General features: G+C 37.9%; 3 protein-coding genes and 1 long non-coding RNA gene across 4 annotated transcripts; 2 read left to right on the top strand and 2 right to left on the bottom strand.

The window, feature by feature from the left end:
- The first annotated feature begins 316 nt into the window (after positions 1-316).
- On the top strand, positions 317-25600 carry LOC145207700 (glycine amidinotransferase, mitochondrial-like). The gene is made up of 10 exons (XM_080078756.1): positions 317-420; positions 19834-19914; positions 20519-20635; positions 20748-20943; positions 21194-21384; positions 22584-22721; positions 23718-23882; positions 24242-24305; positions 24374-24490; positions 24648-25600. The coding sequence occupies exons 1-10, from the start codon at positions 367-369 to the stop codon at positions 24755-24757; spliced, it is 1233 nt and encodes a 410-aa protein (XP_079934882.1). The 5' UTR covers positions 317-366; the 3' UTR covers positions 24758-25600.
- Positions 1728-3449, bottom strand: LOC145238078 (uncharacterized). The gene is made up of 5 exons (XM_080101132.1): positions 3380-3449; positions 3155-3317; positions 3025-3088; positions 2794-2959; positions 1728-2516 (listed from the first exon to the last, which is right to left on the bottom strand). Exons 1-5 carry the CDS (start codon positions 3391-3393, stop codon positions 2402-2404), a joined length of 522 nt encoding a protein of 173 aa, XP_079957258.1. The 5' UTR covers positions 3394-3449; the 3' UTR covers positions 1728-2401.
- LOC145204751 (uncharacterized) lies at positions 3497-4487 on the bottom strand. Its single transcript, XR_013853524.1, has 3 exons — positions 4303-4487; positions 4032-4240; positions 3497-3918 (listed from the first exon to the last, which is right to left on the bottom strand). It is a non-coding gene; the product is annotated as an uncharacterized LOC145204751 (long non-coding RNA).
- On the top strand, positions 10700-11710 carry LOC145237142 (uncharacterized). The gene has a single exon (XM_080099906.1). The coding sequence runs from the start codon at positions 10700-10702 to the stop codon at positions 11708-11710; it is 1011 nt and encodes a 336-aa protein (XP_079956032.1).
- Positions 25601-26452: the final 852 nt, after the last annotated feature.

The raw sequence follows: 26452 nt of genomic DNA, 5'->3' as shown, positions 1-26452 counted from the left end.
AACACAATACAGATTCTGTGCATTTTTCTTCGTTTTGCCGCGTGGTATATAAGTGGGAAAAGCTTTGGTTGCAGAACGGTTGAAGGTTAGGATAAATGGACCGACAAATGACAGAGCATTCCTGCCAGCCAATGTGATTCTCATCATGCTTACTCATAGACCGTCTACATGAATCACTTAACCTTCATTTGGCAAGTATCAAAATAAAATCAGGTTTTAGCTGGAGCCTAAACTATTCGGCAATATTGGTCTTACGATATTCAAAATAAAAGATTGGTACAAAAAACTATAGTTCAATCTTACTTATTCAGGTCCAGATTTGTTGGCTAGGTATTTTTTAGTAATTGATACTAACAACGTTGAAGAATGAAGCGTGCATTATTGACGTACGGCTCAGTTATCCAAATACAAGCCAGACAGGTGGGTTTTGCAGTGCTGTACATGTAAATGTATGGTTATTTCCGCCTGTTTACATTAAAGCATACTTAACGTCAGAGTTGGGTGAGGTGTTGCATGTCACATGAAACTTTCTGGTCTAACTTGACAATTTATGCGTGTGTGTGCGTAATCTAAACCATTTTTATTATGTTTAAAATGCGAATTTTAAAAATGATTTTGTGTAACATACACACCGCGGCATATCTGCCATTAGATACGACGCACCGTTTGCAGAAAACTGTACTAGATCCTTAAACAAAAATAAAAAATTGAACGTTGAAAAAACAAACATAAGATAAGATTGGATATAACCAACATAAAAGCCTGCTCAACTCCGGTAGGGCGTAAAGTGTATACCAAAACAGGTTGCAGTTTTAAAGCACCATGTTTTGTGGCTGCATCGCCAGCACGATTGTTTAAATACAAAATATTTCCCAATTTTCTTCAGATTTGACGATATTTCGTACGATACCGCTACAAACTAACCGAAATATCCACGGTGGCCGCCACCGTGCTTTAAAAACCCAAGGTGGCCCGCCAGCGCCTACTCGGTGCCTATGACTTTGAGTTACCAAGGGAACAAAAGACCGTTACTGCAATAAGTAATAAACCGTTAGTGGACAAACATTATTTAGGGCGTTGGCCAAGATGCCAAAAGGGCCATTCGAATTCCAACGGTTCGTTGCTAGTAACCAACTGCCAAACATAAAACTTAATATTAGTACGTTACAGGTAAAAAATTTTATCACGTGGTTGTTGGCGTGTAACCCGGGGCTGCGGCGTTTCCCCTCCTCCCGTAAGCGTGCGCCAATACATCTGTTGTGCTTTTACCACCCTTTAAGTCTACTAATTTCTTGTTATTGCGCAATTCGGCCGAAACCAAATCTTTCACGAAAATTTGAAGCTTTGGTAACGTTTAAGTCACAGAGATTTCTAGTTCTCCGTTGGCCAAGGAATGGACCGGCTTCCGTGACGGCAAATTGCATGACGTCTTTTCACAGACAGTCAGGAAACCGTTGAAAGTTTGTTATAACACCAGTGGCAGCTCATGCCTAAAATTTCTGCGGGTGCTGCTCCAAATTTTAGCCTTTATTGAACATATATAAGTTGGCAATATATAGAAAAGCCACATTTATAAATTTCCAGCCATTGTTTTGTGTTGAATAACAACATCTTAATTAGCAACTCCATTGTGACGCAATTTTCGTTACGCATTAATGTACACGAGTGTAACGAGCAGACGGTATCATTTGGGAATTTTGTTTACTTGCATGGCGATTGGCCAAACTCAATAACGTTCAGTAATACTGTGGCACAAAAACACACGTGACACAGACTTGAAACGAAGCGGTTGTAAATATGGTAAAACACAACAATATATAGAACAAAAACTCAATATACAAAACAAAATAGTAATAAATGAGTCGAAACGTATTTCAGTTGGACAACATTTAAAACTAACCGGTTATAACAATGTCCACTAACAGCTGCAGGGGTCCGCTAATACTTTTTAACGCGACCCTAAAAAAATGCTCTAAATTCTCGCGACCCAAGCATTTTATTAGCATGTAAGTTTGTGGAAAATACTAAGGAACTAAATATCAATATTAGGACTGTTATATGTTATTGTCACATAATACAGTAGGTAGCCTACACTGTTAAAAAATTTACTGGGAAAACTTCTGGCAGCTTTTTTTACGGCACTTTTTGTAGATTTTACTGTGGAAACCCAAGTAAATATATACGTGCATTCCCCAGTTATTTTCTTTTGTTTTACATGTCTGTACACGTAATTTTTACGGAACCTGGCCAGTTAAATTCACTGAATAACCTGCTGTTAAATCTACAGGGAAAAGTCCTGGCAGTTTTTTTTACTGACAAGTTTGTCAATTCTACTGCATTGCAAATTGCAATACAACACGCTTCAAAGAACTGTGTTTTATTGTTGCAAAAAGGCAGAATATTATTGCTTGTATGCCTGCATAATGTTGCTTAATTGCAAAACTTTTGGATGTATCCCACAACTTTTCCTTTTTTTAGAGGTTTTGCTTCCGGGTGCATTGATTTCCACAAAATACCTATACATACAAAAAACATAACAATCATTATAATTTTATTTGAATAAACAATAGATTTTACACATAAAATCAAACTATGCAATGTTTTTTTTTTCAATTAACATAAAAAATTCTAAAAACCTAATAAATCACAATCAAATCAAAACCTGTGGTTAAAACCAACATGCCCTTAAGTTTAAAAAGAAAAAAATGCACTACCTGACCCAACAGACTTACGGCTTTTTTGTACTAATGTTTTGTACACAAACAAAAGAACATAAACATAGTCCACACTAACCTTTGCATGAACTCCAAAGTTGCCAATGCACTTTTTGGATACTCAATATTGAATATGAAGTAGGTGGCAATACAGCATGACAATGCAAGAAACAGGTCACTGCAAGAAGTTACTATGTTTTTTTCAACAATGACCTTAAAATGTTTGGCAATGGCTGGCATGTCCCCTAGAATAAAAATGTTTGTACTTAAAACATACACATACATATAAGAATGTATATTGCAAACTCACCAATTGCTATAACATAAGGAGTAGTTTCGTTTTCTTCTATAATAGTGCTTAACTGATACTCATCCTAGACACAAAGTGCATTTTTGTTAGAAGTGAACTGTGCACTGTCATCAAAAAATGCAGCACTTACCTTGAAACATTTGAGAATGGTCTTGCCTTCTTCCTTAAAAAAAGCAGCCAGAAGGCTTACCACTTCAGATGACTTTGCATCGTTATTTTCAAATTGGGAGCATTGGTGCTTAATGGATTTTAGCACTGTTTCCACACTTGGTCGAGCATTTAATTTTAGTGACCTGAAGCAAGATTCAACAAGTTAGATGAGAACCCAAAAGTGCAATAATTCCACTTTGCTCACCTATACACCTCCATGCTGCGATGAGCAATGGTTGATGGCAGATGTTCTATGTGGTCTTTTTCCAATAGCTTCCCAAAATGAGAAAGTAAAAACTCGGCCTCTGTCAAAAATGGCCATTGTGTCAGCACCATTTGGACAGGGGAGTTTTTATTAATTAATTCCCGTTGCATGAAGTAAGTTTGCTTCATGAGGTTTTTGGTATGTTGCATATCCCATTCAGGTTTTGCTCTTTTAAACTCTTCCAATAACCAATTTTGCAAAGAAGTTTGGTTTTGGGTTTTGTTTGGAACCAACCAATTTTTGACACCATAAGGAGTTTTCAAAATTTTACTTGCAGAACTTTGGACATCAGATAAATGCTGCAGTTTTCTTTTTTTTGCGTATCACATTTTCCCATCTGTAGTACAGCTGGTTTGCAATTGAGTTGTGGCCATCACCATAGGAATGCCTCCAATAACATCTCTGAATGATGTTGGATATTTGGAAACAACCAAATAAGCAATGCGCTCAAGGTTTTTTCTTCCTGGCCTCTCCGTAAACTGAAATGTTTGCACAAATGTCAACAAATACACATATGGAAAAAACTAAACTGCGCTACTGTTTGGACTGCATGAAAAGTAGACTTATTTTGTATCATTTGTAATGTCTTCACCTGCATAACTTTATCAATTATTACATGAATAAGTTCTTTTCTCAAAATGGCATTGGGTACTCGATTTTCTTGAAGAACATTCATTAAAGCCCTGGAACATTTTTCCCAAGGTACTCTGTACTCATGTATCCACTGAACACCATCATTTATGCTGCTGTCATTGTCAGTATCCGAGGTCAGCAGTGGCTCTGTACCTGAACTTGAAGATTCTATAAAGCACATCAATATTTAATCATTAAACAAATTAGCTTTAGGAAGCATTTTTACTTACCCTGATTCACCAAGGAAGTTTTAAGCAATTTTCTTGCTTGCACCAGTGTAAACTGGACAAGCAAATCATCCAGTTCCAAATGCTGAAAATCATCAGTGGTAATAACACCCAGGTTGCTTAAATGGTTCAAACATAATTTAAGTTTTGTTCATTGGTTACCAGTTCTGGCAATGTTTTTTTTTAAGTATTCCTCCATTTTCTGTTAGAAACAAAAGTTTAAAACCCTGAACATATCGAAAGTCGACAAAAACACTCATAAACTCCAATGTTGTACACAGTTATAGGAATTCTCAAAAATAATCAATACAAACACATAATAAATCAAAACGTTGAAAATGATCCAATTTGTAAACACCATAATGTGAATAAGCATGAGCAATTTGTTTAATTATAACAAAATGAATTTGACTGCCAAAGCTTGAATCATTGAGACTTGTATCATGGCGGCCAATACAATGCAAGTTGCTATAACAGCAAGACAAGCGTGATGTAAGAGGATATGATATTGTACGTCTTTGAGCATTTATCGACAGGACATTGAATTTCATAACCTTGTCGTATATAATGCTTCGTATGTTTTATAGGTTCTTTCAGGCAATCAAAACCTTTCCCACATATTTCTACACTACACACTAAACTTGAGTCCATTACAGAAGTTTTTAGCTTTAATCAAAACAGATTTACCGTTTTGTCAAAAAAACAAACATCTGCACCTCTCTCTGTATACAGCAACTGTAAACACCGTACAAAATAAAACCTAACATTAACTCTAAAAAAGTAACACGATGTGCATCTGCCAGCAGCAACCTACGCTCACACAGAACCTCCGCGGTCGCGCATAGATGCAGTCTACATTTTGAGCGAATCTGATTGGATAACGCATTCATCCATATCAGAACATGCTTGAATTACGGTCACGTGGACGTAAAAAAAACTTACGTTTCGAGACCGTAAAAGATTACGTATGTTTTTCCAGTAAAATTTACGAGTTTTTTTTACAGTGTACCGTATTTACTTGATTGTAAGTCGCGACTTATATTGTTTTTTTGCCTGCCGTTTGTGCGGCTTTATAATCGGCGGCTAACATTTTTTTTATACCGGTATTGTTTCTACACTTAAACTTTTTAATATTTTGGGGGTTCAAAACTTGTATGCATGTACAGATTATACGTCGATATACGTTCCGTTGGGTACAATTATTAACGTGACTAACAAACATGGGCAAAAAGTTGTACTACGTAGCAACATAATGATTTATGATGAAGCAATATAGTAGCCTATTTAACATCCCAGCGTGCGGCTTACAATCGAGGGCGGCTTACATTATTTTTTTAACACCTCAACATGTGGGTTATAATAGGGTTGCCATATTTTATGACACACAATCCCTCACAAAATTTATCTCGGTTGCGTTAACCCAGATTTTCTCAAACTTTTTCGTTATTTTTTCTGAACGGTCCCTTTGCATTATTTCGAGGGCTCGCGGTGCGTAAGCTTGAATGTGTATTTTAGAAAAACGAAAGTTGATTGCAGAATTTTAGCTAGTTATGCAAAATTCCGCATAACAATGATCCAAATCTGACATCACAGACAAGACAAAAGCATTACAATTGTGCGCGAACAATTGCATTTTTGTTAGTTGTCATGCACTAAAGCCTGTTGTTTAGCAATAGAGACGGCCGATTCTCACTTTCACTTTGATTTAAACTTATTGAGTTGCACAAACTGACGCCAAATAATTAGAATATAGAATTACTTTCACCTTTTCGCAGTTGCCGCAAAATGCCCTAACTGAAGGACTGCGGACGCCAGTTTGAGAACCACTGCGTTACCCTTTTTTGTGATCTAAACACTTCTATTCCGGAATAAATTTAGAATATTCGAAAATCACACGGACGACGACACTAGAAAACGTTAGATACGATACTCTGATCCTTGTCAATTAACTTTCTGCTTAGGCTTCTGTTTAGTCAAGTTTATTAGGCTAAGCTCACTACTCTCACTATCCTTAAAACAATAAGCACATATATCAGGGGTCGCCAACCTTTAGCACTCAAAAAACCATTCGGACAATGGAAGCCACAAAGACCTTTTCAAATTTGAAATAAAATCCCACTGTAAAAACGTTTTTTATGTCTCACGACATTTGACTTTTTGTTGTCAGTTGGTTCCTTGCATATTAGGTACACAGTTAAAGCAAATGAAATTTCCCACGTTCCAATGTAGCATCAAATGCTGTGTTTTCTTGAGACGCGGATTTTTATTTGTGTATTTAATGTAGGGTTGCCATACGTCAGGATTTTCCCTGACATGTCAGGGAATTTGGTGTTAAAATCTGCGTCAGGGAGAAATGTTAAAATGTACTTAAAAGTCAGGAATTTGAGAAAAATATATACATATATATGTATACTATGAAATTAATGTACCAATTGGCCCGAATGATTTTTAGAGTGGTAAAGGTTAGCGACCCCTGATATATGTGCTTATTGTTTCATGGATAGTAAGAGTAGTGAGCTTAGACTAATAAACTTAACTAAACGGAACATAGAAAGGTAATTGACAAGGATCAGAGTACCGTATCTAACGTTTTCTCGTGTCGCCGTCCGTGTGACTTCCGAATATTCCAAATTTATTCCGGAATAGAAGTGTTTGGATTCCAAAAATGGCTAACGCAGCCGTTCTCAAACTAGGATCCGCGGTCCTTTAGGGCAGTGGTCGGCAACCACTGGTCCGCGGCCCGGTGCCGGTCCGTAAGGAGTTTGTTACCGGGCCGCATAAAATTGCTCAAGGTTGCTTTTGAATGAAAGTTGGAATAATTGTCATTAGTTTTCAGTACTGATTATTTGTGGTTTTCAAAGGCTTGTCCGTGATATAAATTTTTGTTTCAAACCGGTCCGCAGTGCAAAAAAGGTATATAGGCTTCATCGCGCAACAATGGGTTGAACAACTTGTGTTTTATTACGATTTTGACCAGCATCACACGTAGCTGTTCGCATGCTCACGTGCATCACTACGTAATTATATGTAACAAATGGCTATTCAAAATAACAGCAAAATTGCCGTATTTCATGCATAGCATGAATAGACCTTTATATTGGATTGATGTTTTAATTTACTAAAACCTCACGCGGGCCAGACAGGGACAGCCAACGGGCCGGATGTGGCCCGCGGGCCGTAAAATGCCCAGGCCTGGTTTAGACGGTAATGACCCTAAGTTTAGATTCTAACCCTAAGTTTAGAGGGTAATGAACGTAATCCTATAGATCAGGGGTCACCAAACTTTTTTCACTGCGGGCCGGATAAGTTTAAAAATGATTCGCTCGGGCCGCATAGTTTACATGTCTTAGCGCCGTCCTTCCAAACTTAGCCCGCGGGGCGATTTTTATAAGGGCGCCAAGATATGGTCTTTCTACAATTAAATCCCATTTAAAATCTGGTGATGCGACTGTTAAATTGTATAGCTCGTCCCATCTTAAGAGCAATGCTTTTATATTACGTCACAACTAACAAAACAAGGCAATTGTTTGCGCACAATTGACACTTGTAGTCTTGTCTGTGACGTAACATACTGGCTTTGGATTAATCCTGGGCTTTATTATACTATGAAACTGGGTTATATCATTTTTACAAATCGCGACAGGAAAACTTTTGCAAGGACCAGATTAATTTTTGAATGTTACAATCTTATCAATACGGTTCAGCAAACCAAAAAATGTGGTCGCGGGCCGGATAAAATGACCTCGCGGGCCGGATCCGGCCCGCGGGCCGTAGTTTGGGGACCCCTGCTATAGATGGTTAAATAACCCTAACTCAGTGGTTCTTAACCTTTTTATAACGGCCGAACCCCTACGATATTCTTCAGCCTTTTGGCGAACCCCAAATTTACATCCTAGGTTTTTAACCCATTTTGTTTGGCGGGTCAGAATTAGTTTTCGTTCAACCGTAGTGGCACCAGTTACTGTTTTTCATTTTGTTAAATTCTGACATAATAGTACAAGCAACTTGTTTCATGATTGCTTTAATTCCGGCAATTTTTGGTTTTTACCAAAATGAAGCATTGTATTTTTAGCATCTGTACACAAACATGAAACAGATGAAGTAATAAGTTTTTGCTGCCAACAAAACTTCGTTGTGTTTCTGCTTACGAACAACGCGAACAATGCTCTTTGTTACGTCAAAAAAAGAAAATAAAACCTTAGTGCAGGGGTGCACAACCATTTTGCTAGGACGGCCGCATCGCAAATTCTTATGATCACCAGCGGCCGTCATTTACCTGCTTATTTTTGTTTTAAAATAATTGGTTTATATCATGTATTTATCTAATATCGCCCAAAATGCCCAGATTAATTTCTAGCTCGGTGCACAGATTGAGCTGCACAGCGAGGTGATCAGTTTTAACTGTTTATGATGTCCTAATCTATATTGTGATGCTTGTGGTACCTGTTTTGTTCGCAATTGTTGGCACACAATAGGCGTACAAAAAGTCTGACACATATGGTTATGTGTGGTGTGCTAGACCACTGCCCGCGCTTGTGGAAATTGTTTCCTGAATTGCATTGCTGTTGAGGGCAATTGGATGGGAACCTGCAGATCGTTCTGTGACGTCACTGTGTGCTCGCCAGTTGTGTTTGCCAGGCCCTTCAAGGGTTTGACGTAGTCAAAAACTGTGACGTCACTGTGGGCTCGGCGAACGTGTTTGTCTGGCTCTTCAAAAGCTAGGCGCAGCCAATTAATTCGCGCCTGCAAACCTGTTTTCTGACGTAATATTGTAAAGACAGTTTTGACGTAGTCAATTGCATCGACCAAGCGCTTCGGGGGGAATTTATTCATCGAATAACGTTTGTACAACTAGATTAAGTGATTGGACGAAAAAATAAACAAAGCCATGCGATAAAATGGCGATATGTACAGCATGCTGAAAACACAAATGATACAATTGTTTGCTCAAAGTTCGTTGGGGATGCCCAGTCAAAAAATTTCTACACCTAACGCCCGGGTCATACTCGACCAACACTGGTTTATCTATCGTTTATGTCAGGATCGGCCGATTCATGCTTAACAGAGCATACGTCATATTTGTTTCTATGGGTCTTTTTCGCCATACTAGGGTTTAAAATGGAAAATGTGGTATAATTACACTTGGTGTTGATAAGATTAAGCAAGAAGTTGCTATACTTGGGTGCCGAGAGTGTGGCGCCACACCTGTTCGGTTCTGGATTAATGCGGTATCTGAAAGAATATTAAGCTATTGGTTGACAATGTTATTTTTGACACCAGGGCCCTCGAGAGCAAAAAATATATGCTGGGGAACGAAAAATTCTGGCCCCCCTCTCAACACTATAGTCATGTCTAGAATAGTTATTGGTTTATGCGCTGATGATCAAACATTCAATACGTTCATTCTGCAATCAGAACAAACAAAAGGAAGTTGGCCAATGGATAATTGACACTCATTGAAAGGCTTGGTCAAGAACGTCAGACCTTAAGAGTTTTGAATACCTAAAATTCCTAATTTTTACGGCATGCGCCAGTGACCGTAATTTTTGGTTTGCCAAATCGTACTTATAACTTTGCAACATTCAAAAATTAATTTACTCTTTGCGAAACAACGTTTGCCTGAAAAGTACAAAATACGGCCTAAATCACTTCTAAGATGCAAAACTTTCGCATAAGCTGAAAATACGCGTGCTAACTTAATAAAACCACATAGCGTTACAGCTCTGATCTAATCATCAAAAAGACTGCTCGGTAAAACGCCCGTTTAAGCATCGATCTCTACGCATTAAATCGCCGCTATAGCGTAAACCAGTAATTGTAAACCAGTAAATTTCTCCCTTGGGCTTTCCAGTGTACACATATGGGCTGTAATGGTAACCATTTGGCCATTGAGCCAAAATTTTGAACACTAAATGAGTAACCCACTGCAAACATTTTTTTTCTTCAAATGTTACCTTTTAGTACATATCACGGGCTTGCATTTCTGACCTAAGGGACTGGAAAATCTAAAACCAAATATTTCGGGGTTAAAGGGGTGCAAAATGGGTAAATCCAACAAAAAGTTAGAAAAGTTTTTAGGGTTAGGTTGATGTTTTCTAGAGAACCATATCTTTTGTAATCATCAGACAAATGAATCTCCTTGGACTTTTTGGAAACCATTTCTGATTTTAACATTAAACCGGGCGAATGTCAAGTTTCCTTTGATGTTGTCAGTTTGTTTACATCCGTACCTACTGATTTGGCGCTCTCGATCACCCTGGACAAACTTAAACAAGACACAACACTACACGAACGCACCGGACTTGACCTTTCACACATAGGAACAGCATTACAGATTTGCCTTAACGCAACTGTTTTTACTTACAAAGACACAATATACAAACAAATCTTTGGCACACCGATGGGCTCACCTATTTCAGCAATTCTCGCTAATCTCACCATAGAACACATCGAGCAAAAGGCACTTACAACTTTTCACACACCACCACGTCTATGGCTTAGATACGTGGATGACACATACGTTGTTATCGATAAAAACATGGTCCACGTATATCACGCACACCTGAACACCATATCACCAACAATAGCATTCACAATGGAAAACAAAAAACACGACACTATTGCGTTTTTGGATGTGTCTGTCACCAGGCAGCCAGACCAAACGCTCACCACTAACATCTACAAGAAGCCCACGAACACTGATCGATACCTAAATTACACATCTCACCATCCTCGGCACCAAAAGCTTACGGTCGCCAAAACACTTTACAACAGAGCCAAGACACACATCAGGGATATGGCTATTCGCAAACACGAATGCAAGAACATTGCACGCGTGTTAGGGAATAACGGTTTCCCACGTAACTTGCACCACATGACACGTAACACAACCACCTCGCAAAACAGACAGTTTAAATCGTTCACTTGCCTACCATACGTCCAGGGTGTATCGGAGCGCCTCAAACGAATCTTGAACGACGCTGGAGTAAAGGTGGCAATGACACCTCTTAAAACAATTGGACAGTTGCTACCAAAACCTAAAGATGCCACTATACCACAACATCGTACAGGAGTTGTTTACCAGGTCCCTTGTCGTGATTGTAATATGGTATACATTGGCCAAACTAAGCGAAATCTAAATTCACGCCTCAAGGAACACAAAGTGGCAGTCAGAAACTTGGACGTCAACAAGTCCGCCTTATGCGAACATGTTTTGGAATGTGATCACCGCTTTAATTGGAACGATGCCCAAATTTTGAAACAAGAACCGAATTGGTCGAAAAGATTGGTCTTCGAAAGTTGCCTCATAAATTCTAATTCAAATGTTTTAAATCGTAACGATGGCAAAAGCCTGAGCCCAGTTTTCCACGACATTTTACGTTCGACTTCCCCATCAAATATCGGACATTAGTTGTCATTTTTTCATTAGTGGCCTGTCATTTTCTAGCGCACGCAACTCTTCACGGAAAGCCTTTGTCCTAATGTAATTATTTTTCATCGTATCCCGCTGTTTTTGTTCATTTTCGCCTCTGTGCCCGCTGTATTATTCATTCATTGCTCTGAAGAAGCCCTATCGTTCTGGTGGGCGAAACGTCAGCTAAAATACAAGTTCTTGAACAACTAGTATTTTGTCTAGCAATACACCAATCGAACGAAAGAATTTATCAAATGAATTAAGCAATATAACTGACAAATGATTTACCATAAATATGTGCACACTTACGAACAAAATCTTTTAGCACTTAAATTTAATTCCTGTCTTTTAAAGTTGACAGATAATAAATATCTCATATAGTTACAGAAAATCCCAAAAAATGACAGCATCGTTCACTAGAGAGGATGGAAAAAAACTATTCCTACTTACAGCACAAATAATCTAAATTCGGTTGCTTTCCAGTAAAGTAAATCAGATAAAGGCCTCAGATTTCTGTTAAACTCAAGGGGTATAAATTCTTTGTATCTCATTCCCACTGATCAACATTACAGCTGTTGATGAAAGCTTTGCTTGAAGTTGGAACTCCTCTCCACCAGATTAACAATCGCCGCATTACTCCTAAACATGTCGAGTGCATATAATCTAGTACAAAGCCTGTAACCATTTCCACACGTCAGAACTGAAGTACCAATGTGGTGGTTACAATCATATTGATGCAAAAAGTCATCATCAGTTCGACTTGGCTCATCTGTTTTCAACTTGCACAACCGATTGTCGAAATATTCACCTTTCACAGCTGTGGTAGCAAGTGTGAGACTTGATTAGTTTCAGACTGGAACGAGCTGGAGCATCACAAACATACATTCCTGAATTTCCAAGTTTGTAAGTATCGCTGCAAATTGGATTGCTTTGCAAATCTTTTATGTCATTTAGTAGTGAATCGAAAAAAACACACTCGGGTCTGTCATCTCTCAAATTGAAGATTTGTATGTGCAGTAAATTCCTGCACAGAGTGGTTTCATATTGACATTTAAAATTGACATAAGTATTGGACAAACTTTAAAATTTGGTGACTCATTATTATTGAATAATAAGTAGTACTTTGTTTCACATGTTGATGCCGCTCGCCTGATCAAAAATGATTTAAGATTATCTTTCCAAACGTTAAAATGTACATAAGCACCACCCAACATATTTTCATAGCAAAGCTTTGGATATGGCAGCAAAGTGTTAAAACTTGATGGCAATTCTTTATGAAAGGGTAACTTTGAGTAGTCGAGATACTGCCATTTTTGGTACATTGGGTTCCGTTATAGCCCAGTGATGAATTGCATTTGTAAAGCTTGGTTTGGTATTGCCACTGGCATTGTCTCTGTTGGCTGTAAAACAGGTGCAGAATCAGAGCCGGACATTAATGTTATTGAAATGGTTGAACTACACATGCCTTCACACTCACTGTGTCGTTCAGAATCATTCATATTCTGGGTCTCTTTTTCAATTATAAGAGCTGCTGCTTGCAGTTTTCTTTTCTTCGACGATTGCTTCCTTCTCCATTTCTGAGTTAAATTGCTAAAAGTTTTGTACGCTGTACCCGTTTTTGGTGGCTTCATTAACCCACGTTTTTTTAGTCAGATCTAAAATAAACAATATAGTCGTCGTACACTCGTAAACCTCCTTGATTAAAACTTTCCCGCCGCCAAGCAACACGTGTTTGCTTTTAGTCCGGATTCAAAACGTTCAAGATTGGCATTTACCAATCACGACAGACAACGTTTCATAAAGTTCATAGGTCAAATGATTGCGCAAGTGTGGTGCAATTTGAGTTTGACTACGCTTACTTGACAGTTGACATAATTCGTGATATGTGTAATATCTATGTTATTGACGCCCTGAGTTGTCAAAGATTAGGCGCTAACGAACCGCCACGTCGACTTCAGGCTCGCTAAAGGTACGAAAAGATAATGATGGTACATAAAATGCATTACTTTCATTTTTAAATGTTCACCACTTCAAGTCGTCGTACGAATTGCCTCAAAACTATCGGTGAAAATGGTGTCAATCAGGCCCCACAAGAGGGAGGTGCAGCCGGTGCGCCGCCCATGAGAGTATTGGAGGCCCATAATTATTAGGTTAAAAATTAGAGGGTCAAATGTGTATGTTCTTTCAAAATTGTTTTGAAACTGAAAAATGTTGATGCTGATTACCGAATATGGAGTTTGATTTGTAAGTAGTGCAAATCACGCTATGCAACAAGTTTTATGATTGTTAGTCGGTACATGTGCGAATTGTAGCGAGATCTTTTTTTGATGTTCCTATTTTTTGTGCCGCAGTTGTTCGTTGTTTGGTGAGGGTTAGCAATGTCAACGGTAACATTTATTGCAGTAAGCTTATAAGTCGTATAAGTTGTGGTGTGAATTGACATACATCTTGTAATTTGAACAACATAAGGTATGGTGTTAAGTGCACATTTGTGCTGACTACATAGTGCTGGTAAGTTTTCTGGACGGTATAGTACCTGTTACACGTATTTAGTTTGGTCACAGTTTTTTTAACAAGCGAGGTACTTCTTTGGACCATATTTGCTAAGGTTCGTAAAGCAACGGTCGTATGTGTGTGGAGACGTTTACTTTGCTGTCTGCCTTCATGTTAGCATTTTTAATTGGCCTATATGTACGTATGTGAAAATTACCACCAAGGCAGTTATACCTTGTTTTCAACAAATTGTCCGACTTGAGTATCAGCTGGGAAAACACTTGATTTGGCTCGGTATACCAACAACAAAACATAATTTTTTTACCACATGTTGAGTTGGCTTCACCCAAACAACATCAGAACTTTACTGTGCGATTCGTAGTTATTTTTGCTTAATTTTCACGTAACGAAGTCGCTGCAGAAAAAAAACTGTGTTTCACTGGCATTGTGTTGCAGTTGCCGCTTGATTAATGCCATGGCTCACCAAACTTTTTGCATAGCGGGCCGGATAAGTTTAATAATGATTCGCGCGTGCCGTATAGTTTACAAGCCATAGCGTAGTCTTTCCAAACTCGCCCGGCGATTTTTTTTTATCGAACCGCCAAGAGATCTTTCTGCAATTGATTTCACAAGTGATCAAAGTTACCGCAATTGTTCGCGAACAATCAAAACACTTGTAGTTTTGTCTGTGGTGTTACGCACTGGCTTATTATTTTTGTACGTTGAAATCCTACAAGACTAGGTAAAATTAATTTCACATGTCCTTCCAAGAAAAATTTCGCAAACAGTAAATTAATTTTTGAATGTTGCAAAATTACGGTCTTTGCGCATGCCGTAAAAATTAGGAATTTTAGGTTTTCAAAACTCTTAAGGTCTGACGTTCTTGACCAAGCCTTTTAATGAGTGTCAATTATCCATTGGTCAACTTCCTTTTGTTTGTTCTGATTGCAGAATGAACGTATTGAATGTTTGATCGTCAGCGCATAAACTAATAACTATTCTAGACATGACTATAGTGTTGAGAGGGGGGCCAGAATTTTTCGTTCCCCAGCATATATTTTTTGCTCTCGAGGGCCCTGGTGTCAAAAATAACATTGTCAACCAATAGCTTAACATTCTTTCAGATACCGCATTAATCCAGAACCGAACAGGTGTGGCGCCACACTCTCGGCACCCAAGTATAGCAACTTCTTGCTTAATCTTATCAACACCAAGTGTAATTATACCACATTTTCCATTTTAAACCCTAGTATGGCGAAAAAGACCCATAGAAACAAATATGACGTATGCTCTGTTAAGCATGAATCGGCCGATCCTGACATAAACGATAGATAAACCAGTGTTGGTCGAGTATGACCCGGGCGTTAGGTGTAGAAAATTTTTGACTGGGCATCCCCAACGAACTTTGAGCAAACGATTGTATCATTTGTGTTTTCAACATGCTGTACATATCGCCATTGTATCGCATGGCTTTTTTTTTTTCGTCCAATCACTTAATCTAGTTGTACAAACGTTATTCGATGAATAAATTCCCCCCGAAGCGCTTGGTCGATGCAATTGACTACGTCAAAACTGTCTTTACAATATTACGTCAGAAAACAGGCCTGCAGGCGCGAATTAATTGGCTGCGGCAAGCTCTTGAAGAGCCAGACAAACACGATTGCCGAGCCCACAGTGACGTCACAGTTTTTGACTACGTCAAACCCTTGAAGGGCCTGGCAAACACAATTGGCGAGCACACAGTGACGTCACAGAACGATCTGCAGGTTCCCATCCAATTGCCCTCAACAGCAATGCAATTCAGGAAACAATTTCCACAAGGCGGGCAGTGGTCTAGCACACCACAAACGCAATGCTCTTTTTAATATCACAAAAACTGTTTAGTGCAGTTTAAAACAGCCCTGCTTAAGTTTAACCTTCCAGTGTTTTAATATTGACCAAATACAAATTGCCGTTTTTAGCAACTATAGACCCTAAACTTTGACAAAAACGAGTATTTGTATTGTACTTCAAAAAGACCTTCGTCGAACCCCTGAATCGGCGTTGCCGAACCCCTGGGGTTCGATCGAACCCCGGTTAAGAACCACTGATCTAGATTATTTTCAAAGTAATCATGAACATCAGATCTACAGAAACATTTTTATTTCAGTAACTAGCCTTTCTTTGTCAACAATAGGATATGCTTGGTGGTCACTACTATCTCCTCTGTAGAATGTTCATTCTTAGAAAACACTTCCTGTGAAGCAATTTAGCAGCTACTGTTTAGAGAAACAGTCCATCATATCAATACACATGATTGCACTTGGTTGCAAATACTGTCCACATGGTGTGTTAAGACAGGGGTCGGCAACCTTTTTTGCACCGCGGACCGTTTTTGAAAGTGAAATTTTATCGCGGACCGGTCTTGAAAAAACTACAAATATTTAGCAATAAAAACACCTAAATTAGTTTATCATTCCCGGGATACATGAGCAAAATGTTTTAAACCGTTCCACAGGAAATGTTATACAGCCCGGTAACGAACTCCTCGCGGACCGGTACCGGGCCGCGGACCGGCGGTTGCCGACCACTGTGTTAAGAAACCAAAACTTGAAATTGTCATCACTCAGTTATTTCAAAATTCCTGTTGCTTCTGCATTTGTTTGTTCTGCATTTGATATTGCCTGAATTTCAGTGAGGCATTTAAATTCACAGTCACAGAGCTGTTTTTTTCTTTGGTAGCATTCAGAACTAAAACTGAGTATTTCTTGATGTTGCCTATTCCAGCATGACATATTTGGAACAGCATATGTTTTATCCCATTTTGTCTTAAAACTTTTTAATTCAGTTATTTATTATGAAGGTTATTCCAGAGACTACTAAGCAGAGACTGCACATTGCGATTTTTATTAACATCGGTTTCGCTTGAACGCGACCAGTAAGATGGCGGCGTTTACAATAGAAACGGATAGGAAAAAGTTGTGTTGTCGTCTGTTTTTTCGTGTTTACGTGTTTACGTGAAGCGTAGGCTTTTGAATTAAATTTTATTGATTGGTACATCAACTTGACCACTTCTGAAAACATATTGAAGAAAGAAACTTTCCGCAGGCGGAAAAAACGGCATAGGTGGCGATTGAATGTACGAAATTTGCTACCAAATTTTCGGATGTGCATGTATGACGAAAACTCCATTGCCAACATCTATAGATTATATTTGCGAAAAGAGATGTAATACGAATTGCTGGCAGTTACAAATGTTCTCATAATAATGTAACTAAATTTTAAAATCTGTCATATATAATTAAAGACCATGCTATTCCCAACACATTTAAAACGCAATAAATTTTATCATCTTGCCTTTTGTTCTGGTACTTGTGTTTTTTTTTAATATCAATTCAAGCAGCTCAAACTAACCAACCTCATAGGTGTTGATTCCAGATATATTATTTTGATGATTATCAGGATGAAACAGGAAACAGCATATGTTCTCAAAGGAATGGCACTAAATTTTAAAATCAGTTATCATCAAATAACGACCATGCCAGGGCCTTACACATTTAAAATGCAATCAATTTTGTCATTTCGCTTTTTGTTCTGGTAGTTGTGTTGTTTTTTAATCAATTTAACATTTTTAAGTTATTTTAGATGTTGTTTTTGCAGCTTAAACTATCCAATCTCATAGGTGTTGCTCCCAGATATACTAGTTTGCTGATCAGGATGAAACTGGAAATACAGTATCATGCATTATTTTAATCGATATTGCCATTAGTTTTACAATTTAATTTTTGAGGCATTTGTCAAGTTTTATGGTATTGCATTTAAAATACAATTAAGGCTGGACTGTTTTCAAATCAACTGCCTACTTGATTTTTTTGATTTTTTTTTTTTTTAACTTTTTTGATTTTTTGTACATTGTTCAGTCATATATTTCATCTATTGTTTATCTTTGAGTTGTGACATTTTCATTTGCATGAGTCAAAGTCATTTTTATTTGTGTTCATGTGGTAATATGGCAAGCAACCACTGCATCTGCATGTAATTTTATTTTCTCTACCAGCTAAAACCTTCCTCTGTTAAGCCTTCATACAAATACCACTTAGTAAACAAATGTATTGTTTTGTCTATCTCTGAACTTTGAAGTAGCAAGGTGCATACAAATCAAGTCTGTTACAAAACATAACAGAAACTGCTGATTTAATAGTAACAATAAACTTGTGTCTTGGTTTCACATTTGATGAGTTGTTGCTGTGGTGACGCAACTCCATCTTCATAAGTCAGAGCCTATCAACAACTTATTACCATTCTAAAGTCACTGTATTCTAGAAAAAATTACCACAACATTAGTTTCAAAAGAAATGTTTTACTGCAGCTCTTTTAAGTTCAGTTCAACAATATTAAGACAAATAAATCGTTTGGGGGTAGTGCATTTCAGTCAATACATTCTTAGTATAGGAGAGAGCTGTCGACAAAAACCTGCAGCACAGCTTAAAACTAACCTACAGCCAATTTTGACTAAACACATGTGGTCATATCAGAAATCTCGCTTTCTACCACTATCTTGGGCCTGTATTTCCATGGGCCGGATGAGTGTTTTACCTTTATATATTTTAAAAAGTGTTCTAGTTTGTTTAACACCCATTAATATCCGATTTAAAAGCCTACGCTTCACGTAAACACGAAAAAACAGACGACAACACCACTTTTTCCTATCCTTTTCCTATGTAAACGCTAAAATCTTAGTGGTCGCGTTTAAGCGGAACCGATCTTAATACTTGCAGAGAACATTATTATTTTAAAAACACAAATGAAGTTTAATAAGTATCAGATTAAAATACCTAAAAATCAGAATAATTAATTCAAACTTACATACCAAATTTTAGTTTGATCCGTTGCGTACTGGCAAAGATATCGCCCCATTTATGTCGTCGCTTAATGGGCAGTGTGTAGTCTCTGCTTAAGAGCTTAGTAGTCTCTGGTTATTCGTGACTTTTCAAGGCGTTAGATGACCATTTCACTTTTTAATTTAATGATAACTGCAAAAACTGAAGCCCACCTACAGTCATCTTAAAAAGTCACGTCTAACTTCAAATAAATAAATTGAAAGATGGCAAAATAATTATTTAACTATACTCAATGCCGAACTTAAAAATATAGTACACGGGTTTGGCTTTGGAGCACAGTAGACCCGGAACAGACAACACAACTACAGGCCGGTTCACACGCTACGTGATTTGTAGAGTTGCGCGAGCCGCAGCACCCTGTCGCCTATTTCGCCCGGCACGTAGCTTTTCCAACTGCCCTTGCGTACAACTGCTAAACGTCATGAACGTCACGAAATTGGAGCTGCAGTTCCACCATAGATAACATAATAATGCCATAAAATTTAAAAGGAAAAAATGAAGATCAAGGCGGAAAATATACTTATTATATATTGCTAAAGAATAAAAAAATAAGTATAATGTAAGTTATCTGTAATATTGTGGTAGGAATATTAAGTAAAAATATCCAGGGGTGCTGCACCTCCGCAGCACCCTAGCACGAGCCGCCCCTGCGTAACACCGTTCTAAAGCCACACAAGCATGTAATTATGACGGTGGACTTCCTGGAAAATAGTAAATATATTTTTAAAAGTTCTTTTTTTCTACTAGAATGTTATTGCCTCTCGCTCGAAGCTGGTTGTGGCGGTTCAAGGTACACGCAAACGACATGCAGATACAGTTGGACCAAAGGTAGATGTTTTATCACCCCTCTCTATGTGGACGGCTGCACCACGTGGTCATTATTTCGCTAACTACTGCTTTTTGATACATGCTTAGGATTTTTCTCGTAATATCCAATGTGAAGCTGTCAATAGCAGATTAATGTCCATTGTTACGGTGTTTATCCATATTGTTAATGAAACACTATCAGCAATCACTCTTAACTGTTTTTGACGTCATAACTGTTACGCTAAGTGTCGCCCATTGATTCCACATGAAGTGTCTAAAAAAAGTCAAGCAACAGGGCGTATAAGTCCATTATATACAATTTTTACCAACCTAAAACTTAAGAACAGAAGTCGTATGTTCAAATGTATGGTTTTTATCAATGATCGGTCGGCAATAAGTATGTCTATCTTAAATGTCCGTATTCGCGGCAGGTAGGATTTGGTTGCCTGACTGCATGAACCACTCATTTTGTGTAGTTTGTGAACAATGAGGCTCCTTGCACATCTTATTCAATAGCTAAATTAAACGCAAGCGGAATGCAACTAATAAAGCAAATGACCGGCGGAAAACATGTTACAACCCACGATACAAATAACTAAACAACAAAAGTTATCGTATATTCCAGGTTGACCGACAGAAAAAATCGCCAGTCTGTTCTTACAACGAGTGGGACCCACTTGATGAGGTGATCGTCGGTCGTCCTGACAACGCGTGCGTACCCTCACTTACCCCTGAAGTGAAGGTATGACAATGTATGCATATTATAAAGTTTAGATTTCGGGCTCCTTTGGAATAGCTATGCGTGGATTGGAAAGACACGTTGAAATTAATGTATTTCACCTTTGTGTTTCCAGGCTATCACAAGTCCTCAGCAGTGGGAGTTTTTTCGAAAATTCGGGGGCCAATTTTTCCCAGAAGAGCACCTGAAAAAAGCGGTGTCCCAAATCGAAGAAATGTGCAATGTGTTACGCCACGAAGGCGTCACAGTGAGGCGTCCTGACATAGTAGATTGGAGCAAAGCCTACGAAACACCAGATTTTAAATCCAAAGGTTATTATATGACAATAATTTTTAAGCGTCAATATGAAAAAAACGGAGAAAGGGTATAATGAGAACAACGTCACAATCTTGTGTATTTTAAGTATATACCCTAAGACCTAAGCGCCTATAACAATTCACAAGCGATTTTATGTGCTCTTTTAATTGGACCCCTATATGTCAAAAGATAAACTGACAAAGATATTAGTAAATCAGAAAACTGTCTGTGGCTCGATATTTATATTCATCACTTTATATGCAGGTACGCACGCAGCTATGCCACGAGATATCTTGATCGTGATTGGTGAAGAAATTATCGAGGCACCAATGGCTTGGCGTTCCAGGTTTTTCGAATATCGCGCTTATCGGTCACTGATGAAAGAATATTTTCAAGCCGGGGCTAAATGGACCACTGCTCCTAAGCCTCTTATGAGTGATGAGTTATATGATCAGGTAAGCGAATGTTGTTTCGTGCTGCTTTTGCCATGTGGAATTGCGACATCAAAAAGGGGAAGTACTCAATATACACGTGGACCCAGTTATTAACTAAAAAGCCGGCAGTGGCCTTGTTCTCTCATGTTCGTGCATTACGAAGCAGATCAGTGGGGCAGAACTGACAACCCATTTAACACGGAGAATGCACAAAGTATTCATTTTAGAATGCGCACTCACGTGTATTCCTGTGGTTCATTGTTGGGTGTCAACAGTGAAAGCCGATTATCCAACCTAAGAAAATCCTTTTCTCCTTTGTAAACGCTCTAGTGTAGTTGATCTTTCCCAGCACCTGTGGGTACTGGTATCATAGACGAATAGCAGCATAATAACTCCCAGACTTGCCGCGTTTTGACCAAAAAGCGAGAAAAAGCAGAAAGAATCATTTATTATTTCGTAATTATTATTTATTGAAGATTGATTCAAAATTGCGGGTTTCGAGACATTAAAAATTTTAGAAGTAGACAAACAGCAAGATTTCGCTCATACCAATTAAGTGCAAATCAAGCATAACATATATTAGAAAAAAAGTTTAAACAGCAAATGCATATATTATAGTATTAGATGACTGTGGTTTGTGCCAAAAAGTCAGCTGCGATGTGTCATATGAATGTGTGCAAAAAACTACTTCCGAGTTTTATCCGGTTAAACAAACATCTAAACCTAGCTAATCGGCTGCAATTAGGTAAATTAGCTTTGACGCGTATACTGCGTCATCAATCCTAACACTTTGAGTTTATTTTTATTTTTTAAAGTAAGCATCAAATGGGACTACAATGGTTATGCGTCGGCATATCACCTATATGTTTCACTTTTTTCAAAGCTGTATCAGATAAGACATAAACCTATCACAGCTTGCTCTGTAGTTAAGTACATCAGTAAACCTCAGTTCAGTTATTCCAGACCCGTTTGGACCAAAATATTTGTCAATCAACTTTCGTTTTTATGAAATACACATTTTGGCTCAAGGACCGCGAGCCCTCGAAATAATGGCAAAGGGACCGTTTTGAAAAAAATATGAAAAAGTTTGGGAACCACTGAATTAGGCAAAGACGCAGATTAACCGAGATTTACTGTTGCTTGTCCGTTTTCCACATAACGTTGCACTAGGTTAGTTTAAAAACACGGTCAGTATTTACATTTTTTGTCGTTTATTTTAGAACTACCCAGTGGAGAATGTGGAACATCGTTACAAACTTTTGAGCGAAGGCCGTTACCTCACAACTGAATTCGAACCCTGTTTTGACGCAGCAGATTTCATGAGATGCGGAAAAGATATTTTCGCTCAGCAAAGTCAGGTTGGTGAGAAATTGAGCAAAATTCCCACACATCTCTTTTTTTGGTTGGTTGTTAAGGCGGTTGCCTATTCGGTTAATGTTTTTGAGAAATCAACGATGTAACAAGACACTTTTGGTAAGTTCTTTTACTACAAAGTTCTCACAGTTTAACCATCTGTCACTCGCAAAACTGTATCAAAGTCCGTAGACTTGAATTACAGCAATTATCACGGCAAAATTGCACCAATTTTGTTCGTTTTGCAATGTTAATGCTTGTGAAATATTCGTTTTGCAAATGCTTGTGAAATATAGCGGGAGTGTGACCGGGTTTACTACGCATACAATGTGACAACAAATATTTGTTAACGCAACATTAAGGTCATGAATGTTGACTTTGCTCCTTCACATGTTGCGCAATCACATTTTTAACAATGTTGTACGATGTCGTTTAAAAAGATATTATGGATAGTTACATAAAATTTATACCGATCAATAAATATCGTGCAGCCAGTAAAGTTTTATGAAGCTGAATATAGGCATGATGGGATGCATTGATGAATTTTAGGATTTTACGAATCAGCGCAATCTTTATATTTAAAACTGGAATATTTTGCTTCATAACAATTAGCAGGGTGCGAAACGTGCGTTTGAAGTGTTTTGTTATCTGTGGTATTTTTGGTTATCTGTGGTTGAACTACAATCGACTAATTTTATGAAGCAATATAACTTGATAGCGAATATTTGTGGTTAGATTACAGTGACAACGTTTTTAGACTTTGGTCCGTTAAGATCAATGTTATAGGTAGCTAATACGCGGTCTTGGCACGGTAAATTTGAACAGTCACTGTTAAAAGCAGGCAATGGTCGGTAACCCCTGAGTAAATAGGTCAGAGTTTGGTTAGGCTGTTTTACATCATGAAGTATAATATAAATATATGTGCCCGACGAACTCAATCGTACCTACTGCGTTCACAAACTTTTCATGTCTACTTAAACTTAACCTTTATTTGTTAAAAGGTCACAAACTTGTTTGGAATAGAATGGATGGCCCGCCATCTTGGACCAGACTATAAAGTGCATTTATTACAATTCAAAGATCCAAATCCAATGCACATTGATGCTACTTTCAACGCTGTTGGACCGGGACTTGTGATTGTCAATCCTGATATACCATGTTTGCAGGTTGGTCAATATGTTAAAGATTCCAAAATGTGTTAAATCCGAGCATTGAGTCATCAAGTCAAGTTTGTTTGCTTAGTGAATTCATCACATTGTCAACGTTGAACAGTTACGTAAAACAGCAAGAACACCGGGTTATCGGGTCAAATTTGATTTGAATAATGATTGAGTTCTATGTTCAGGGTGTGGGTTGTTTCTAACTTTGTGTCTATTATTGTATAGGAATATTTTATGTATTTAACGTCACAAAATGCCGCACGATCATATTTCTATGTTGAACTGGTTGTGGTTGTGGTTACCACAAGACTAACTAAGCTTGTGTATCGAACATGTTTTTCAACACTTCTTTGTTTGCGTTTCAGTCTGAGATGTTCAACAAAGCCGGTTGGAAACTGGTAAAGGCCCCAAAACCAATAGTGCCTGATGGTAAACATGACCACATAGCTGTGATATAGCTGTTTTTATTTCGAGTCAAAACTATGACTTGCACACAGATCATCCAATGTGGATGTCATCAAAATGGTTGAGCATGAACGTTCTTATGTTGGATGAGCGAAGAGTTATGGTCTGTAAACACGAAATACCCACTATAAGAATGTTTGAAAGTCTCGGTAAGAAATTGTTTTGTTTTGTTTTTAAAATAGTTAACAGCACGACTTAGTGGTAGGCTATTGTTTAATGTCGGTAAAAGGCACAATGGAAAAATGCTGACGTTAAAACCGGCATTAGTTCCTTTCATTTAAAAGCTTAATTTCGTGTACGTTACAGGAATTAAGGCAATACCAGTCGACATACGGTTTGCCAATTCGCTTGGTGGAGGGTTCCATTGCTGGACCACTGACGTCAGAAGAAGGGGTGTTCTGGAGTCGTACTTTTAAAACGACTTAAAAAAATTGCTGCCCTATTATTGGTCAATGTCTATCCGTAAAAGTATATTGATATAACCGTATTTAGCATTGTTAGGCGAATATTCCCTATGTAGTTTTGTTGTAGTTTGTATGAACCTGGTGCTGTTTGACGCAAAAAATTATTTGTGTTCCGTTAAAATAATGAAACAAACTTTAATGAGGCCTAAATAAGGGGAAATTTGCGAAAAAAAACTTATATGTGTGTACCCAACCAGTTTCCACATCAGCAGTTAATTGTATATATTTAACGTAAATGATCTCTATAGGCTCACTTTACTTGACAACGCTCTAATCCAGTAGTTTCCCACCGGGGAGGAGTTTCAAAACACAAGAGGAGGAATTAACTTTAATTATAGATGTGGTTCGTAAATGGACACTTGATAAAATACCCAATGTTTTTGTATGGTTTAGCATCTACTATTATAGTCTATTTGGGAAAAATGAGAATGTTATGAATTGTTAGGTGAGAAATACATCGTTAAAGTTGGAAACCACTGCTAGATAATTAGTAAAATCGAAAAATATGTATTTTGACAACATTCGTCGTACTCGTCTTGATAATTAGTATAACTGCCTCGAAGTAGCCTATACTTACTTTTATAGGTTTCCTAGGTGTACTTTAGAAATCACGTCAACATAAATTCAACAGATTTATTTTTGTATCACTCCATATTAACACAGACTATGGGTAATCTAAAGCAGGGCTTCTCAAACTGTGGGTCGCGACACCGATTTGGGTCGCAAAATTTAATTTTGGGGTCGCGAAAAGTTATGCGTTGTTATGTCAGTCACAATAAATGGTATACGTGCGTACATTTAGTGTTTAAACATCATTCCCGTGTATAGGCTATACCAGGGGTGCACAACCTTGTGGCTGCACAGAGACGATTTAATGCCAACGGTTAGGGCTATTAGGGTCGGGGTAAGGTATTAGCATTTAAAATTCAATAAAACTAGCCAAAAAAACCAGTTACTAATGTAACATTTTCAAAAACTTGCATCCCAAACCAACCCCTCTTTAGCCGCTAAATAAATAATTCAGCTCTTTACGCCACTTATCGAAAATTAAGCACTTTTGAATCTCCTGAAACATATCGTGTTAGTAGCTCTACCTCTTTTGTGCAAACAATGCGAAAAAGCAGATACCACAAGCGTCACAATATAGATTATGACGTCATAAAAGCTAAGACTGTCAACTTGTGTGATCAAGTTGGAAATTAATTTAGGCTTGTTAGGCGTCATTAAGATGGTATATATATATATATATATATATACATATATATATATATATATGTATATCAGTAATTTTAAAACACAAGTTGGTGAAATAAGGATCTATGACGCGGCCGTCACAGCTAAAAGGTTGTGCACCCCTGGGCTATACCCATCAAGGGGTCGCGTAGAAGTTTCTGTTTTAAAATGGGGTCACAGCTCGCACAGCAAGAAGGTTTGAGTTGCCCTGATCTAAAGTAGCGGATAAAGAGTAATTAGAGATAAAAAACAATTTGCCGACATTCATCTCTGCACATAAAAAGACATTCAAACTAGAAAAGTGGCTCAGCACCTATTGCCATTGCACATACACTGCGTACACTTTATTTATAATCGGTTAAATTGGGTCCCATATCAGCCACTGTCTTTCATAGCCTTAGTTGTTTCTGCAAC

The sequence above is a fragment of the Phallusia mammillata genome, chromosome 1 (assembly GCF_965637545.1).
Source record: "Phallusia mammillata chromosome 1, kaPhaMamm4.hap1.1, whole genome shotgun sequence".
Taxonomy (NCBI): Eukaryota; Metazoa; Chordata; class Ascidiacea; order Phlebobranchia; family Ascidiidae; genus Phallusia; species Phallusia mammillata.
The sequence above is the reverse complement of the archived record's forward strand: the minus strand, read 5'-3'. Positions and strand labels throughout refer to the sequence as shown.